Here is a 19,872-nt window from a genome sequence, read left to right on the forward strand (position 1 = left end):
ATGTGCCTATCATATCTGCGAGCAGGCTAGATGTACCACCAGATTTTGGAAGCTCCATGCGTAAACACTTTGTTCAGGGGCAATTGACTAGCCGCAAATAGGTGCAACTGATCTGTTAGAAAGGTGCACAATTTAACACATGTACACGGAGAAGTATAGACGAATGTGTATGTTTCACCAACTAGACTAACAAGAAGTGCTCCTAAGGTGAAATTGACTGCCCATTATTTATTAACTCAGGGCAGACAGGTAAGAAGTAACTGTTTGATAATGTAAATCAAGCCACTGCAAGTGCTATCATGCTGCAAAAGTGTTTAGAACAGAATCTTGCTCAGCCACCAGTGTAAGCTATGTGTTAAGTGATTGAGCTCAATACCTTAATACCCTCTAGGCTTTGAAGAATCAAAGTGCATTGGCATGCTTGCAACAGCGACAGTATCAAGAACTATGCTGCACAAATGAAGTTACTGTATGCTTGTTTGAAATTAACAAGGGGCCCTACCATTATTTGGCGGTGCCTTCTTGAGCGAAGCGGTGAGCGTTGCCACTGCTTTGAGAACAAAGGATATCTCGGCCATGCGATGCCGCGGCAGAGGGCATTTGCCACTTAGCTGCTCATCTTCCACATAATGGCAGATAACCTGAAATGTGGAAAACATGTCCAGCGGAACACAACGCTTCACAACGAACAACTCAACTGCAATGCACAATTCGCCACTAAAGTTTATGGGATACAGATTCCACAATAAATGTGAATTTCTACTTGGTTAAAGCATGCCGTTCTTCTAATTCAAGGGATCGCAAGAGCAACTACACTGAAACCTTGCATTCAAGGCCTAGTACCCAGGGTGTGTCACAAATTTTTTGTCTCTTAAACCTTTGTGGCCAACTGCATGTTTTGTTTAATGCACCTGGTACGCTACCATTAATTCAGCATCACTTACTCTGTGATTTGTGACACTTAATCTGCGACTTTAATTTGATCATGATTAAAAGTCTGAAAGGCACCAGTTTTAACAACACTGTTGGCACAAATGTTGTTACCATATGCTGTCATAGCCTTTGAATACAGAATTAGACACCCAGTTTTCGAAACAATACCGTCATATTAATGTTGCACATTCTGTCCACCTGGTTTCTGTCAGCTCCTATTGTAGTATTTATATAATGGGATGATTATGGCATATCTATTTCCATAATGTTGCAAGAGAGAGTGTTGCAAGTTTTTTTTTTTTTTTTATTATGCATGTGTACCTACTCACAGCATATTTCTTATCTCTGTTACACTGCTAACTAGTATGTCATAACACTGAATTGACCACTCTGGTGAGCACTCTCGCCTCCCCTCATAAATTGCTTATAAAATCTTGTAATTCAAACTCTGAATAACTCGGACAACTTTTGTGTGCCCCACCAGAGTCAAGTAGCATTTGTTGGTAGGGAAGTCCCGCTTTGATAAAACTAGGCAACAAATGCATGTATTCACATTCGGCCTTCTAAGATAAATTTTGCTTTGCTCATTACATGTATTACTCTCTTATATACCCTTAGCCCACTTCATTATAACAAGGCTCCAACTGCATTAGAACAATACTGTAAAGGTGTTCAACACAGTGACCACTATTCACCTTGGAATACCATGGAACAGTGGAATACTATATGGAGCACTATACAGGTTGTCCCAGTAACTTTAGCCAAACTTTAAAAATATGCAAATGCCACACAGCTGGACAAAACCAAGGTAATCTTGTTTGCTGTCGCTTGGAGATACTCAGATAATTTTTTGTATTTTGCCTAATTACACAATCAGTCTAAATTAATTAAACAACTTCTCAAATATTATAAATAGATGAAAAGTGTCTATGAGAAAATTGTAGAGCAACATGAAAGACTCCCGATACAGCTTTCCGTTGCTCAATACATGCTACATAAAAGTGTTTTTTCGAGCGTGAAAGAAGCCCGCGAGTATGGGCTTCTTTCACTCCCGATACAAAAAGCTGTATCGGGAGCTCTCCGCCGTGAAAGCGCGCGTGTCCCTCGCGTGCTTTCACTAGCACATTTTACTTGTTGATTAGAATTGGGTGCATCATTGCACTTTTTAGATGACTTGAATTTCGGTATTCGATTATAACGCGAGGATCGACTTCAGGTAGCAATAATCTGGAAAAAAGCTTGCATTACAATCGAGTAAATACGGTAAGACTAAATATGTAATTAGCCGAAATGGAAAAAAATTATCATCATCATCACCATCAGCCAATTTTTGTGTCCGCTGCAGGACGAAGGCCTCTCCCTGTGATCTCCAATTACCCCTGTCTTGCGCTAGCTAGCTGAGAGTTTGCTGTCGTATCTCCAAACGACAGCAAACAATTTACCTTGGTTCTGTCCAGCTACGTGGCATTTGCATATTTTTAATGTTTGGATAAAATTATGTGGGACACCCTGTGTACAACCGTGGAACACTATGGAATAATGGATGGGAATACTTTGGTGAACATTCGGGTGAGGGAGCTGCTGGTAGCACTTGTTTTGCAATTCGGTAAAACATTATCAGTCAAATAAAGCTCACCTCCTGGAACCGATGGAGGAGCGAAGTGACAGCCAGGCGGTTGACAACGCCGCCCTCCGGCAACACAATGCCGCCAAGGAAAGAGAACTGCAGTAGCGTCTCAAAGCAGGCTTTGGCGAACTCTTCACGCAGCTTGCGTGTAGACTCTGTATCTGGAAACATGACAAGAGGCAAAGGGTTCACCTTGAAGGACTGTCGCAGCAATCTGCATGTCACGAACAGCGTACATCAAAAACGAAACTCAAGCAAAAAGTGACCAACACAAAGCTGTATCATAGAATCACAGTGAGCCAGCACATATATATATAAAACACTGAATTAGTTGTGAGAAAATTAGCTGCTGATGTTGCCACGTGTGCATTGTTTTGACTTTTCATTGGTGACCGTTTTCTCCAAATTGGCACTGTTATCGTGTAATTGCTCTCACGCACGACAAGCTTAGTGTATCCAATCAGATTGCACACATGATTCAAATGGCGGTGCCTCTTCTTGAACCTATGTGACCATCGGCCATTACACTGGAATGCACTGCGAGGTGTGCATAAGTATAAACATTTATATAAATATTTAAATATTAGTATAAATGCATTTTTACTGGTGAAGCTTCGCAGCAGGCAGACATGAGAATGTGCACGATGATCGCCACGATTATCAATTAACAAAGCTTCAAACTGAACTTTTTAATTTTAACCTATAGGCTGCCAAAGCCGGCAATTCTCTGGGTGGGCAATATTGTTGGTTTCAGGAGGTACTTGTCGATGGCACGACAGCGAATGTACACAGGGGCAAGTTTATAAAATTGTGGTCAATTGATGGTGCTAGGTGTCCATTTCATGGTGGTTTGAGTTTTACATCTTTAGTTGATACTTGTAGAATGCTTGCGTGCACGCCTTGAAGCAGCGAAGTGGGCACATTTCCCACATCACATTTCGCCGTACCATGGCGAACAATATCCGTAATGGCACTTCGAAGGGTGCATTGTACAAACGAAAAAGCGGCAGCATGTGAAAGTGTGAAAAGTGTGGTGCTGCAATCACCATGCCTCGTGTGCGATTTCTTTTTTGTCTGGTGAGCAATGCAAAGCAGCCCGCGGAGACAGTTTTCAGCGGTGTTCGAGATAAAGGTTGTAGACTTTGCTGACAAATGAAAACGCCAGTTTGGCATTTCTAAAAAAAAAAAAAAATAAAAAATAAAAGAGCGCACTATATTGGTGGGCATAAAAAGGAAAGCTATCAGTGTACAACACATGTAAAATACCACTTCGTGGCCATCATGCAGTGCATCCACTACTTGAGGACACACTCGCGAATTCTGTGCGGCAGCTTCGTTTGTGCCCCTTACCGGTAACAGTGCAGTTAATTCGCTGAATGAGTTTCAGCGACCTTTTTGATGTTTTTCTTTGTTTCTGGCTTCTTTTTTTTTTTCACTTCAAGGGAAGGGTCGATCTATATACTGACTCTACCTATATTCCGATTCATACGGCAATTCTTGCCTGCGAGGGCTTTGTCGTACTAAAGAATTGCGGCCTAAGGCCACACAGAGAGGACAACACATTTTTAACTCTGTTGCAACTGAGCAGCTGGCACTGTCTGGTAGAGCCAACGTTATCACGCAGTTTCGTAAATGGAAAGCAGCATGGCAATGCGCTTACTGTAGTAACACCTGAACAAATCCTGAGGGACTTCCAACAAGGCAGGTTTCCTACATGTTTCTTTACCCATACTTCCCCCAGAACTTTGTCAAATAAAGCAAAACTTTTGAGTTCACTTTGCTGCTTCTAGGTTTTCAACGCCTTAGGCCTTGTAAAGATGTGTTGGGGAATTGAAAGCACTTTGTCAAATTGAAAATTAAAAAAAAAAAATATCGAGCTTTGTTAAAACAAAGGTTCCATTATATATTGGTGGCTACATAGGCATACCTGCCAACCTCAAGACTTTCAAATTCGTAGACTCGCGAACGGGGGGGGGGGGGGAGGCACGAGGCACGGGGGCACGGGTTTGAAGTACGACTTCAAACACACTTGTAAGTACTGATAGAGTCTAGTACTGATGAGGCCTCGAGCACACCATCACACTTCGCAGCCGCTACGGCTACGAAACACCGGAGTGCCGGAGTCGCACTGCGCCCGATGCAGCAGCATGTCGCACACACTAAAGCGAGGCCCACAAAACAGTTCATACTCGCGAAAAAAGCCTAGTGAAGGTGACAGGCGAGAGACAGGCCACAGCCTCCAATACAGAAACTGTGCCTGCCGCATCGACCCGAAATCACCGTCGTCTCTGGGGGCGCCACTTACGTACAGGTGGGTCTCTATGTTGAGAGTAACGACAACCAGTGATGTCCGGCCGTCGTCAGGTCGTCCAAGGACCCGATGACGAAGGCAACATCACAGAGTGACAAATGTCCTTACTCTGCAGACAATAAAGGTTACAGCGCACACCCCCATCTCGATGTGCCCCTATGTAAGTGGCGCCCCCCCACCAGCAACGGTGTGACTTTATTAGGAATTTTAAAAAATAATTTAGCGAATATAACCACTTTTCCGTAAAAATTGAGCCGACATTTGTAAAATCGTGAGACGGGTCCAAATTCGTACATATTACGGAAAATTCGGAAGAGTTGGCAGGTATGCATATGTAACCATTCTGCTTCCCATGCAATCCCTGAGAAGGCCATAAGGTAAGCAAGGAAGCAAACAAAACAAATGCACAGATCATTGCGAATACCCGCCAGACACTGCAGTGGTCCGCATAAAGCACTTACCAACAGGTGTACTACTTGTCGCTGAGTGAATAGAACCCTTGTTCAGGAGGGCAACAATCTTGAGCACGAAATCTTTCGGCACGTGGCTTGAATGTGGCAAAATGATCTCTCGTATAAGCTGTACCACCTAAAACAGGAATGCACAACTGTAGTCACAGTAGGGAGGTTTGTGGACACTGGACTATTGGGTATCACTGAATCAACACTGATGGAGAGGTCACAGAAAGATGTAAAATTGAATTGATGAACAGCAGGTGAAAGAGGAAAGCCTCAGCCTGAAGCCAATGTTTCGACAAGAATTGTATCTGTCGCGGCTTAGACTAGTCAAGACAGGTGAAGTCCTGACAAAGACAAGTCCTCCTTATCAAAACGTTAGCTACAGGCTGCAGCTTCCTTTGTTCGTCCGCTGTTGAGGAATGAAACAGAACCACTACAACTAAATTCCAAACACACTTTTTCTTAAATCTGAGGTACTCAAGGAGGGAGGAGCATTCTGTACTGAGTTGTATTTTCAACATGGCCTTACTCAAGGCAGGATTCATGTATCTGAACCATGTGTTTTCATTTAGAATTCTGGACAATCTTTCATCATGTAAAGAGCTAACTCCAATTCTCGTTCTTTATGCACCTCAACCAGGCTTGCACAGCCCTGCGTCTTCCACGAGCGAAATGTGTTTAATTTTGTTTAATTTGAGCACTATTACCTAATGCTAACCTTTTAACAGCTCAACTTATATATATATAAAAAGAAACTTTATCAAAATGGCTTATTTGTACAATTTTTTTTAAAGCAAGAACAGGGTTCATTATAGTCGTGACATTTGGTGCCACCATTACATTACAGTGGAATCAACATGTTTTGAGTGGCATCACTGCAGATGATGCCCACTTCTAATTGTGGACAAAGCTGGTGAACTGGTCAGTAATGACCAAAAATGTGGTAATAAACTGAACTTCACGAAAAATGGTACCCTTGCGCAATGTCTGAGCGGAGATCAGCTAATGGTTTAGCAGGAAGAGCCATTCACGCCTGGTGTTCGTATTTATGCAACACTTTGTATTATCTTGGGTCTCAAGAAGTTAACCCTTTATTCTCAAGTGTTGCCTACAGGCAAAATACCAAAAATTAATTATTTTCTTGCCGACTTTCAGCAGTACTGCATACAATGTTTCTGGCTAAATGTCTTCAACCAACACCGAATGACAGGAAGCAAGCGTCATTTGTTGGTTTAGAGCAGGAACAGAGGATGAGAAAGAACTTTGGCACGCGACTTGCTTTCTTTTAATAGCACGGTTAAAGGACACAGACCGATGCAAGATCTCTGCTGCAGTGGTTTAAAACACTTGATGTAAAATAAATCATATCTACAACTATGATTCACATATGACGATAACTGTCAGTACAAATTTCAATCGAAGCCATAGGTGGCTTGGGGTGAAGCCCAATTCCAGTTTTCTGCCTGGTGTTTCCGTCCCATTGCTTAAAAAGTTTCCATAGAATATTTTTATTTTTGCTGATTATGCTTATTCTCTATGTGTTCTGCGCCCATTTAGACAGTAAAGAAAAAAATTGGGTATTTATATGTGAGATCATTGAAGGGTTAAGAGGTCAACTGAAAACAATAATCTGCATCTCAATCAACATTTTTCACAATGCATGCTTGCATTTTGAGTGAATTCTCGTTTTCTGTGTTTCTTTTTCTGAACCAAATCTTAGGCTCTCTTTCTTTGTTTCCATGTTTATGCAACATTCATTAATTTTAGAACGTGTGCTGCCATAAAGGCGTAATTATGCTGTATGTAAGCACTATCAGAAATAAATGTATATGCCTGTGGTAGTATGCTACATAAATGATTAGACATTAAAGAGAAGTTACTGTGTGACGTATCTCCCTCATTTTTGCCTTATGGCACTTTGCAGCACCAGATCACTGTCACAGCTACTTATATCTAATAATAAAGAGGTTTAGAATAACGTTCACATATGTTTTTTGAGACTTTATACTTTGTGGGATGCTACACTTTGCTATTCAGGTAGGTTGATGGGAATCAAAAGCTCAATTCAGCATTTATTCGCGATCAATGATAGCGAGAGAGCAGCCATCAAAGCAACTCACACTGATTTGAGAACCAAGGGTACCGCCAGTCTTCCTATTTTCAATTGCTTTAATGCATTTAAATATAAAATTAATTAGTGGATCTTTACTAAGCTAACTGCACAATGGTTTCACATGGAAGTATTATCCGCCTCTTCAAAAAATAACAATAATAATAAAGAAACTGAACTGCAAGTGGCAGTTCTGAACTCCACCTGACAGAGCTGACCTGCAAAACTTGTATACCAAAGAAATAGCTGCTAAATATATGTCTGTCTATGCAGCAACAAATACAACAAAACATATTCAATGAGCATAAGAGATGGGATAATAATGAGAAGAAAAACTGCAAGCACATAACAGTAAACATAGCATATTAAAAATACCATGTATGAAAGGCATAAAAAGAAGAAAGCTACATCTCAACTTGACATTCAGGGTGACTAAGTAGAGTTGACCTAAACATGATTTCACCACCTTCTATAAACAGCACTCGACTAAGAATGTGTCTGAGAACATGTCCCTTAGTGTAAATTAGTACCTGTATGTGATGTTAGTACTATAATCGCCTATAGCTTATCTCGCATTCCTTAAAATAGCATAGCATACAAGTCTCACATTCTATTCTCCTTTGGTTCATCACATCATCCTCAGCCTATATTTATGTCCACTACAGGACGAAGGCCTCTCCCTGTGATCTCCAATTACCCCTGTCTTGCGCTAGCTGATTCCAACTTGCACCTGCAAATTTCCTAACTTGATCCCCCCACCTAGTTTGCTGCCGTCCAAGATGGCACTTCCCCTCTCTTGGTATCCATTCTGTAACTCTAATGGTCAACCGGTTATCCAACCTTCGCATTACATGACCTGCCCAGCTCCATTTTCTTTTTCTTAATGTCAACTACAATATTGGCTATCCCCAATTGCTCTCTGATCCACACCGCTCTCTTCTTGTCTCTTAACGTTAGGCCTAACATTTTTTGTTCCATCGCTCTTTGTGCGGTCCTTCACTTGTTCTCGAACTTCTTTGTTAACCTCCAAGTTTATGCCCCATATGTTAGCACCGGTAGAATGCAATGATTGTACACTTTTCTTTTCAACGACAATGGTAAGCTCCCAGTAAAGATTTGGTAATGCCTGCCGTAAGAACTCCAATCCAATTTTATTCTTCTGTAAATTTCCTTCTCATGATCATCACATAGTTCATCACATAGTACAGTAATATTCAGCGAAGTGCACATGCTGCAAAAACAATTGGGGAACGTATTTCCTGCACGCAGGCAGCTCGAGAAAAGGTGCAGCTGCATTCAGAGGAGGTCACTGGCATTCCAACTTCTGGAAGGTAGCTGCAGCACCTGAGGTATGACCTCCTGCGTCACATTTACGTGCAGCAAAAACACAAGGCCTGCACAGTGAAGTGGCTGGTTAAGAATTTATATATATATTTTTTTGCAACATATGAATCGTCGCCTTGATGAGCCGTTAGCACAGGCTTGAATCTTAGACACAGCGCTGTGTTCGCCTTCGCCACTAAGGTGACACACGCAGTTCAGTGACACAGGCACTGCCCTCATGCAAATGCATGGAAGCCTTAGGACCGCTACAGAAACCTCAATGGCTGAGCGTTGAATGATGTGCATTTGCAGTTAAGTGAAAACCCAGCAGTGTCAGAGTACCACTGCAGCTACTGCAGAGAGCGGTGATGGGTATCAGTGAAAACTGCAACAGAGCTACCAAACGAAACTGAAGAGATGACAGTTAAAGAACATGGCATGCACAGTGGACAAATACGAAAGCGTCGCCACATAACACAGATGATGTACACTAACCAAGTAACTTGTAAGCCTGTATATTAAAGGCATGCCTTTCTAAACGTTGACAAACATGCTTATGAAGGTAAACCTGTACTAGAATAGTACAATAATCATATAGGACAAACCTTGCAGTCTAACATTTCATCACACTGCTGGTCCTCCAGGCTCTGGGTTGGTGGTGGATTGCTGCATCATTTGAACAAGTAAAGAGATGTAGTTGTTAGATTGCAACCCTCAAACTATCTTTTGATGCTTCACTAAAACAGAAGAAATTCTGGCTTTGCCTTAAGATGTCGCAAGCTGTCTAACTGGCAATTGCAACAGTATTAAATTTCAAATGCTTGAACACAACAGATATTACTTTCGTGGTCCTATACAGTCCGAACGCCTTAACGACGAAGCAAGTCGGACCTGGAGTAAACTTCATTATACAGGTCAGTTCATTATAAAGTTGTGTAACTTAGATCACTAAATAAGCCAAACTAAGAGTGCTGTAACAAATGAATGTTTATTCTGACCACGCTGAGATGTTTAGAAAATGATGCAGAATCCTGAAACAGTGTTGAACCTTAGTAAACGGTATTATTATGCCTTTGTCTAATGGCTGCAACATCGCAGTGCCCGTCACTGATAGGAAAATCACATCAACTGGTTTAAGTGCTGGGATCATGCTGTGTGACAGAGAAGTTGTCTGCCATGAGGGCACTGTTATGCTTCAATGGTCGCATTGCTTTTTCCACATTTTGCAGCAAGTCTTGGAAGAAATATACTGTCCGACTGGACTTGCACGTTGCCAATGCAAGGTTACAATAAATACTACAACAAAGAGTCTATGCTAGAATTCCGGTGTAACTTGGTTCTAAAAAAATGAAACTGTGAACAGGGATCGCAGATCATTTTGTTAAACAGGTAAATTCTTTGTTAACTTTGTCATCATAGTAGCGGTCATGATACATGTACAGTATAAAAAGTTGGCCAAGCAATGCTGTCTCCTGTGATAAACAGGTCATTTCACAGTAAAGGCAGTCATTGTAACGACATATGACAGTAATAAAACCAGCTTTCATCTCGAGCGCCAAGCCTACCGTGATGTGAGGACAGCCCAACACTACCACTTTTAGTCTCTGCATATTTGTAATTAATTTAATCAGCCCCCAATCAACTATTGATGTCAGCAGCCCCTTCTAAATGCCAAGGAAGCTCACTTATATCATGTTATATTATGAAAGGGAAAAACTGTCATCTACCCGAATGTAGCCTGAAGCTAAAAAAGAAACCCATACGTGTTTCTCAGAAAGAACGCTTCGCAGTTGAGGAAAAAATATGTCCTGGTCCGGGATTGGAAATAGAGACCAACGCCTTTCCGGAGCGGTCGCTCTACCATCTGAGCTAACCAGGAGGCTAGCAGATCGCAGCGCGACGGTGAATTATTCGACAACTCAAAGCATGGGGACACAGAATACGGCAAGTCAGTTCTACGGAATCCTGCAAGGTGGAGCAAGTATTATATATTGCAGGGTTTTTCACACATCACAGTAGTATCTCTGCTGCCACAACTAGTATTAATTACTTGAACAAACAGGCTGGTTTGCTTGTTGGTTTGGTTGGATCCCTTTATGCATTGAAACTAAACAGAGCATGCTTGTGTACACTACAAAGGTTTCACTACGTACACTACAAAGGTACAAAGAAAGGATGCCTTATCGCCCAGCTTTGGATTCCCCATTAACCCATGCCGCGTTTTGGATTAGCTCATCTAGTTTTCTTGATTCTGTGAAGTTCAAACATTTATGATCTGAGCATGTAGCTCTTCACACAGGCACAAGCAAACTTTTATACAGACGAGTACATCACATCCGTTATGATATTGGCAGGTTTTAGGGTTTCAGATGTTTGAAGCTTGCTTTTTAAGTTTGACATTATTAGATGCTACCCTTAAAATAGTTGTCATAGAAAGTCTGTTTATATTGAGTATTTGTTGAACTCAACATACTTTCTCCTTAAATGTAACTGAATGCCACGCATCATTTTTTGCAATGGTTGTATGCCATAAGGTCTGAATTTGAGCTTGTTGGTATGGCAACACCTTTGAATTATTCGCTGTGTCCCATCTTTTGTGCTGTTTTGCTCAAACGTTCAAAGTTGTATGCCATAATGCATTGCTGGAATAACTTGAATGAGAAACTTTGGCAAAGCATGGCTGATTCTAGCTGTGACCTGTCAAGATTGCACTGCAAAGTGCCAGACATGCATCCCATTCATTTTTCTATAGATTTCCAATGGTGTGAATCACTAGATGTGCATCTAACATAGAAAAAAAGAAAAAAAGAAGAAAGGCGTCGTCATGTGCCAACACAATTCTAATGTAAATGAATTGCAGTTTTGCTCTTAGACAAGAAAACAGTATTGTTGTAGACCACAGCGTGTGTGTGCAAGAGCCTACAGCTCATGTTTCTTCACAAGTTTGCATTTCTACTGCTCTATGGCCTTTACAATGTTGCCAGGTGCTGACAGGTATACTTACACAAACAGGAGTACGGCAGAAAAATAACGAACATCTTTTAACGCGATAGCGTTAGGGGCCCCGTGTCGCAGAAAATCCTGTGTCGGCGTCCGTGGCAGAGAAAATCACCCGCAACCAACCCGACTGCGCAGGCCCGCCACGTGGCGCAAGGTCTTAGTGAACAAAAACTGAATTTCTCACAGTGAAATCCGTCAGAAAAATGGTAAAGTACAACTTGCAGACATGGTGGCGTGAGACTGTTATTTAAATGTACGAGAAAACATAATTCTGTTACGAGGAAACTCAAACACAAACCTCTTTTGCCAGCATTTCTACCATAACAACACCAGCTGACTCGGGTAGCCTACTTGCGAAAATCTTATCCAGATGGCGCTGACATTCTCGGCAGTTCAAATTGGGGACTTGGCCTGCCAAATTCGTTGTGGACATGCATGCGTGCCCGTTGGATCAATAGCAAACAATTATTAAAATAATGAAAAAAGCTCCCAGGGTCTTCACATTTTAATAAAAGACAACTTATATTGCACCTGAAAAAACATCTTCCCAGCAATGCATTTCTGTTTAAAGGTGAAGCCAACTTTAAGGGGAGTGGTGTAAGCTTGGCTTTCCCACGGTCTTTGTTGCAGTGAATGAAGCCTACTTGCCGGATGCAAACGATGGATACGAACGGGTCTTGATAATGCTATCGCGTTCTACTCTTAAAGGCGAAGCTTAAGCATCTTCCAATTTTTTTCGGATCAGAATTCAATCAAAGAAACATAGAATGGGTTGAAAAAACCTGAATAATACAGAATTGCTCTTGACAGGCAAGCACCGAAGCAATTCGAATTAAATTGGTGCCATAAGTGAAGCCTTTGTAAATTAAAGCTCAAATCCCCAAAATTATATAAAAATTTAGAAGTGCCACAAAATTTCAATGCATTAAAATGGATATATTAAAGTTATAAGCTACAGTGTAGACTAACTATTGGGCACAAAAATAACATGCCGACTTACATCTTTGTTTAGAAATGAAGATAAGGTAATTTTTTGCAGAAGTCTTACTGAGAAGATAACTATGTTGATAAGAGCCATATACAAATAATCAATATTTTCTTCAATTATATAATTTTACTGAAAAGCCAGTGTTACAAGGTGGTATTTAAAAACGTTACATTTGATAAAAATTTTGATAGATCTTGAGGACTTAAATCCCTCAGTACCCTCAGGGCCCTGAGGGTACTGTACATAAATGAATGAATGAATGAATGAATGAATGAATGAATGAATGAATGAATGAATGAATAAATAAATAAATAAACAAATATCTTTCTTCCAGCTCCAACGAGCCTCTGACATGTTAGTTGAAATACAAAGAGTTCAAACGAAACAAGTTCAGTGGTAAGAAAATGAGAGCGATTGTACATTCTGTGAACTCATCAAAAAATTTTCTGCTTCTCTCGTTTCTCTAAATAAAGTTTATTCCTCTTCCTCTCAAACTATATTTAGTAGCAACCCTGGAAGTTGTCAGTAGTGTAAAATTTCAGAATTTTGCACACACACAAACCTTATTTTATGTTTTGTGGCAGTATCCTCTGGCACAGTAATGGCAGAGAAAACTTAAGCAAGTCACTGGTTAACAGTAGATAGAGGAATAAAAAAATATAATAAAAAATATAATAAAAAATATAATAATAAAAAGAAGGCTCAGCTAAGTATAATAATATTTTAAGTGCATGAAATCTTAGCGTCATACTTCAGCTGCACACGCCATCGTTCAAGAACTTCATTAACAGCAACATCTGCGTACATACTTAAGCTAGTTGTTGCAATCAATCAGTACCAACAAAGGCAGCCCCGCTGCAAGTTTCAACCACACCGAAGCAACTCGCTGCAAATGGCGAATAAACAAGCATTGAACCCATCTGGCATTTTAATGAGCCAACAACCTCTCCTATCCATTGCTCTCAAGATTTCAAACCTAACCGCCAGGTGTCACCACTGCCTGCATTATCAAGCGAACTCCATGCGACAATGTCATAGTCGCGCAAAAGTCGGCACAAGTGTCTTCCGGGAGCACATCGGCTGTCACATGACACCCTGACTTATTGCAGGGACACCTTTCTATCCCCACTGCTCACTCTGCCCGGCCATTAAACGCGGGGCCCGTGACACCAGAAGTCACTACACTGCACTTGCCTTTGACAGGTTTCTCTGAAGGTCTCACAAGACTGTGCAACAAACACCAAATACAGAGGTGACGACGATATTTCATCCACTCTACGATTCTTCCCCCCATTAAAATTTGAAAACGTCATATGAGTCACGCATCATAAGGTGACGATGGGTCAGCGAACCTGTTATCAGCCACGGAAAGCAGTCGAGAAAGGGCTTCAACTCCTTAAATATTCATGCAAATGCCTGCTTTTACATGTTGACGAACCGGAATGCAGCACATTTTAACTTCGCTAGATATGATAACGTCACTGCAAGGCAGTTGCAAAAATGAAAAAAAAAAAAAAAAGTCGCACAGAAAGCGCATTAAGTTGTTTGTCATGCTCTCAATGGTCATGAAATGACGTCAGCAGCACAGTTCAAGCCGGGCAGACTTTGACATTTCCGAGACAATTATGTGCACGCTGCAACCTCAGCATGAGGTCAGCTAAGCACGTTCGAGATTAAAGATCTTTCAGAAACAAAATGACAGTGCTTACGTTGCTGGAAGCAAATAGCGCCAGCCTAGAGAGGCTAAATCAATCACTGCGGTGGTGCTTGAATACGAAGCAATGCAACGTTCGCCACAAGTGCATAGCACAGCGCCATGCGAGAGAATTTGCTCGAAAAGGAAGAACTAAAAAAAAAAAGATAGATCAGCTTTTTTTGTTTATTGTGATTTCTGTCAAAACAGGCAAGAAACAAGCATCATGCAACTAACTTTCCGACTCAGTTCTAAACATTCTTAAATGCAGCATGCGGTAAACTAAAAGCGGCATCTTTTTAAAGCATGGCTGTTTGTAGGGATGATATTTGCTAAGGTAGTTAAGGCAGCAGTTATTCTACGCCGTAAAGAAAAGAAATGTCAAAGGACACATACTCATTCTTTTTTTGCAGCGGAACAGCTTCCCAGCTTCGTACTCTGTACTGAAGCCACTAAGCTAGGAATACCGACATAAAAACAAAGAAGCAACAATATACACAACTCACTTGTTTTCAATGAAGCATGTCAGCATGTCTTTTCATTCATGGCGATATAGCATCAAGTGCTATTTAATGTGCACACTGCATCTAACGTATTGTGAATACAAATTCACTAAAATGAAAAGAAAGCTCGTGCCAATAGTTACAGTTGTAATCACGAATGAAAATGCTAGTGACCTAATTATCCAGTAATAAGTGAGCTGTAACAGTAACATACATTATAATAGGATCGGGAGGCTGGTTAGTTTTCATTGAGGTTATGACATTCTACGCCGCATGAAAACTTCCGCTAATTGCTCATCATAAATGTGCACGCTTTCAACTGTACGTATAGTCGAAGCTCTAATGCTACTCATGACACAATCTTGGACAATGATGCAATGAATTGTAACACTTACAGCTTAAAAAACTCATTTGGTGGCAAATTCTGTTTAGCCCGATTTTTTACGGTATATCAACACAAATTATATCTAATGAAAATGCACACAGCATTTTTGGAACTGTTAGAGTACTAAAAGTTCAAGCAAGAAAAACAGAAAGAAAGAGAGAGAGACTTTTTGTACCATATGCAATATGTGAGAAGGCCGATATATTATGAGCAGGAACACTACCTGCCTACACGATAAAGCAGTTACATGCGTGTGGCAGTAAATTTAGACAGGTGTGTTTACCTTTCTCATGTACATGATGCACGCATAAATTCAAGTTAAAATTGAAGCTGTCTGTGTTGATTATTTTTTCCCCCAAGCAAGCAGCTCCGCTTTCCTCACTACAGGACAAGTAATTCTCCATACCAAAACACAGCTCCTGAACCACAATTTGTAAGCACATTGTAGCCGATAGTTACAGCATGCAAATATCATATAAGGATAAATGTATGAAAAAAACTTAAATGAACATTGTTTTCAAAATCGTGTAATGGAAGCAACAAGAGAGTTATGTTACAAGAAAATTTATGTGATGCTGTGTAGCACTAACTTTCTTGTAGGACAACATTAACGAAAGTTAAAGCTTCAGTCATTTCAGATATGTTGACGTGCAGGTGAGATTAAAATGTCTAACACTCTAAGCTTCCTAATACTATGCAAATAAACCTGCAGCTACACGTACATCTTTAACTGCATTAAAGCATCGCACAAAGGATGATAGCTGCAATGAAAGGAGTAAGTTGGTTTGCCGATGGCAAACTCATTAAAGAAAATTATCAGGCAAAAGTTCTAGAAATGATGGCGCCGTCTGTCACCACTATGGCAAAAGGCGCGTTTCATCATAGCGTTGATAGATGGCGCCACCATGCCACTGCAGAAAATATAAAAAAAAAAGACACATTGTTTTTAGCGGCATCGCCACATATGATGTGCACTTTGACTTCGCTGTGAATGAAAAAACAAAGTACTGCACGCAAACGTAGTATTAAGCTAAACCCGCTGCAAAATGCTACTTCAGTGCAGAATTTGAGCGTAAATCAACAAGCGGTTTAGCTGAATGAGTCAACCATGCCTGGCCCTCCTATTTACATGACACAAGAAAAATTTAGCGCGAAAAACAGAAGATCAGAAAAATAAACACATAGACGAGACAGGCGCTGTTCTGCCTAGGTGTGCAGTCCTTTCGTGGTCGTTTGTTTCTCGCCAAAATAAATACACGAGAAGAAAGGAATCCGAGGGGTCCGATGTTTATGAGTCATATCATAAGCCAACAAACAACGACACCAACGACAGCATAGGGGAAATTATCTGAAGTTCTTAATCGAATTAAAGAAATGATAAATATGACCTTCTTATGATATCGCTAAAATACAGTTATTTAATAAACACGGCGGCCGCGGCGACGTCTATCGCGAGCCACTTTTAATTAAGGACAAACGCCTGCTGCGCCTGGCAGGGCAGCTAAGAAGGCAACTAGGAAACGACACCACACGAAACTCGGAGCTGACAATGTATATGACAGGAGTTGGCCTACACGTCGATCGCGCGCTGCGACAATGTCGTTTGCCCGCGAACTTCTGCGTCGTCGGGAACAGAGGTCGTTTGCCGGTCACTGCGAAGCGATCAACAGCGCTTTCCAATTGCGCTAGCACGCGGCAAAGGGCGCGACCAACAAGAGGGCGAAGCATTTTCCGGAATGGCGCCGCACGCTTTTACACCGTCGCGACACGCGTCGTCTAAACGTCAACGCGCGTGCGGGCGCCGAACGATGTCGAGCGACACACAGGCTGCGCGCGCTACAACGCTGTACCGTACGTGGCCCCATCACCGCATTCGAACTACTCTCGCATTCTTGCAGCAGTTAACAGATACCGTCCAATCCCGGATATATCGAACTCCCAAGGGGATCGCGAACGAAACAGTTCGATATATCAATAATTCGACATATAAAATAAAGATTTTTATACAAAAAATCGTCAAGGGGATTTTACAGCTGTTCGTTATACGCGACAGTTCGTTATATCCGGGTTCGACTGTAACAGTAGAATTCTAAACCTGTCCGTTAACGTATTGCAATTTACGGAATACCGGGTTAACCGGAGACGTTTGCGTGAGCGGCTGGCGTCGATGACGCCATCTCGTGCCGCACCTCGCCCTGGCATCCGTAGCAAATCACGTGACCTCCAACACGCGGGCCGCGTACGCGCTCGGCCGTGCGCGTGCCGTTGCAACCGGGACGGCCCGATGGCGCTGCACCCACAGCGCGAACGCGCCTCGAGTGTCCGTATCATTGCTATCGCAATTAACCATTTGACTTTGCCTGGGGGTGCGGTAAAATAAACCTGACACGCTGCCGCGTGGACGCCAGTATAGAACGCCGGTAGCAACATCTCGCGACGTTTTGGGAAAAAGATGTCGGTGTTACAAAGGTGGTCTCGTCGAAAGAAAAGAGAAACCACCGCACGTTAATAATCACGTCGGTGTCGACTTTTTGCATCGGTAGCTAGGTAGAATACAGTTGGTTACTGCCAGTAGCGCACCCAGGATCTCTGCCAGGGGGGCGTTGACAGTTTGCCAATACCATCTAAACAGCACTAATTTCGATTTCTTCACGGAAAATTGTAAAAAAAAAATGCGCTTTTTGCGAGTGTGCAGACGATTGCGCGTCTTACTTCTTAGTTGCAGTACTCAAATGCGTAAGCAAAGAAAAGGGGTTAAACAAAAGGGGGGGGGGGGGTTAAGTCGGCCTCAGGGGGGGGGGGGGGGGTTCTACAGAAAAAAATAACTTGGAAACAGAAAAAAAAACTAAAAAAATATATTCACGATTTTGTTAAACAGTATACTATACTAAAAACCCACAGAAGAAAACAAGACGCAGCGCAACGCCGATACGAGCAGGGTATACACCAATAGAGCCAAACCAGTTGCGCAGACAATGGGACGGCCCGCGGTTGTTTTCCAGTTCTCGCGAATTAGTCACCCCCTGATTGTTCTCTGCCTGCGCAAGAATTGTGGCGGCAAGTGTTGGCGCGACCGCCAGACGACTGTCGCATGCGCATAATGCAAATTCAAAACAGCATCGCTCCTAACTATATATATCGCGACGTGGCTGGTCGCGGATGCCGTCGGAAAGGAACTCAGAAGAATTTCGACTTTTTTTTTTTTCGCAGGCTATTATTAATAGGGCTTCGGATTAATCTCGGTCACTTGGTGTTCCTTAACGTGCAACTAAACCTAAGCACTCGAGCGCTTTTCTCATTCAGCCTCCATCGGAATGCGGCCGCCGCGGCAGGGAATCGACCCCGCGACCTCGTGCACAGCAGAAAAATGCCGTAGTAATTGAGACACCGTGCGGGATCAGGCTATTATTAGGCAACTTTAGAAATCATCACCATCGGCGTATATTTATGCCCACTGCAGGACGAAGGCCTCTCCCAGCGATCTCCAATTACCCCTGTCTTGCGCTAGCCGATTCCAACATGCGCAATATGCGCATTTAGAAATAAGGCGCCCAAAGTCATGACTTTGCACACGTGCGCACGCACGACAGTCGCTTCCACACACGAATAGTCCCTGCAATTTTCTGATTGCAGCGAGCCTTTTCCTTCGCCACTTTTACCTCTCCCAAGACGACAAACCTGAAAGAAAAACCTGCGACACGTACTACGCGCCGATGAATTCGGGCACCTTCTGCCCCCACACACATCATAACCGCCTGGTGGTTTGTGAAGAGTCTAAAGACCACGAAATAGCAGTCGTTACGGTTTCAGCACGACCACTCAATGGGCGGTGCTTAGATACGAAGGAGGTGAAGTCCGTCATCGTGATATCAGAGTTTTGCCCTTGTTACAGTTCACGGGACACCGGAACTGTGCTAACATCAACGATGACGTTGATGCGGCAGCGCCGGTAGCGCCACCTCATGACGGTTTCTTCAACCAGAGTGCGTTCGAACCGCGTTTTGTGTTGCACCATTGTTCTTGCAGAAAGAAAGAGAGAGAAAAAAATCCCCCATAGCGTTAACGACTGTTGTTGCCAGCACATTTGCATCCGTAGAAAGGTAGAACGTACGTGGTCGTTGCAATTACGGATCCCTGTTCTATCGACGTCAGCTTCGCAAGATGGCGCCACTAGTGCCGTTGCGCATCAACGGTATAATCTAGTAACGTTGATTGCGCATGTCTCTCCGATGTTTCGTGAACTGTGGCTTCGGGCTGCCACATCGACTCCTTTGCGACCGCTGAAGTCCGCTCTATGTTTATTCCGATGACGTGCGTCACGCACGCATGCACACACGCGCACACGCCCCCCTCCCCACACACACACACACGCACACACACGTTTCTGTGCGAGTGTACGCTTATGCACTCTCCCCCAAGTTTCGCACTGTCAAAATCGAAATTTGCAACCGTAGACACCGCCACCAAGGGACAATGCATAAATTGAACTCTCCGTGCTTGTAAGCTCGCTCTTGATAATCAAAAGGCCAGCCCCCGGCAAC

General features: G+C 42.5%; 2 protein-coding genes across 4 annotated transcripts in view; both read right to left on the reverse strand.

Moving 5' to 3' along the window:
- LOC119431081 (uncharacterized) overlaps positions 1-19,872 on the reverse strand; it is a 143,512-nt gene that overhangs the window by 39,948 nt on the left and 83,692 nt on the right. The window lies entirely within an intron of this gene.
- The window catches only part of LOC119430907 (protein MON2 homolog), a 54,649-nt gene that overhangs the window by 4,483 nt on the left and 30,294 nt on the right, over positions 1-19,872 (reverse strand). The window contains exons 3-6 of the mRNA XM_037698372.2: positions 9,368-9,428; positions 5,333-5,459; positions 2,570-2,721; positions 503-641 (exon numbers count right to left, since the gene is read on the reverse strand). Coding sequence (XP_037554300.2) covers positions 503-641; positions 2,570-2,721; positions 5,333-5,459; positions 9,368-9,428 — 479 coding nt within the window. The remainder of the gene's footprint in view (positions 1-502; positions 642-2,569; positions 2,722-5,332; positions 5,460-9,367; positions 9,429-19,872) is intronic.

This window comes from Dermacentor silvarum, chromosome 10 (assembly GCF_013339745.2).
Source record: "Dermacentor silvarum isolate Dsil-2018 chromosome 10, BIME_Dsil_1.4, whole genome shotgun sequence".
NCBI lineage: Eukaryota > Metazoa > Arthropoda > Arachnida > Ixodida > Ixodidae > Dermacentor > Dermacentor silvarum.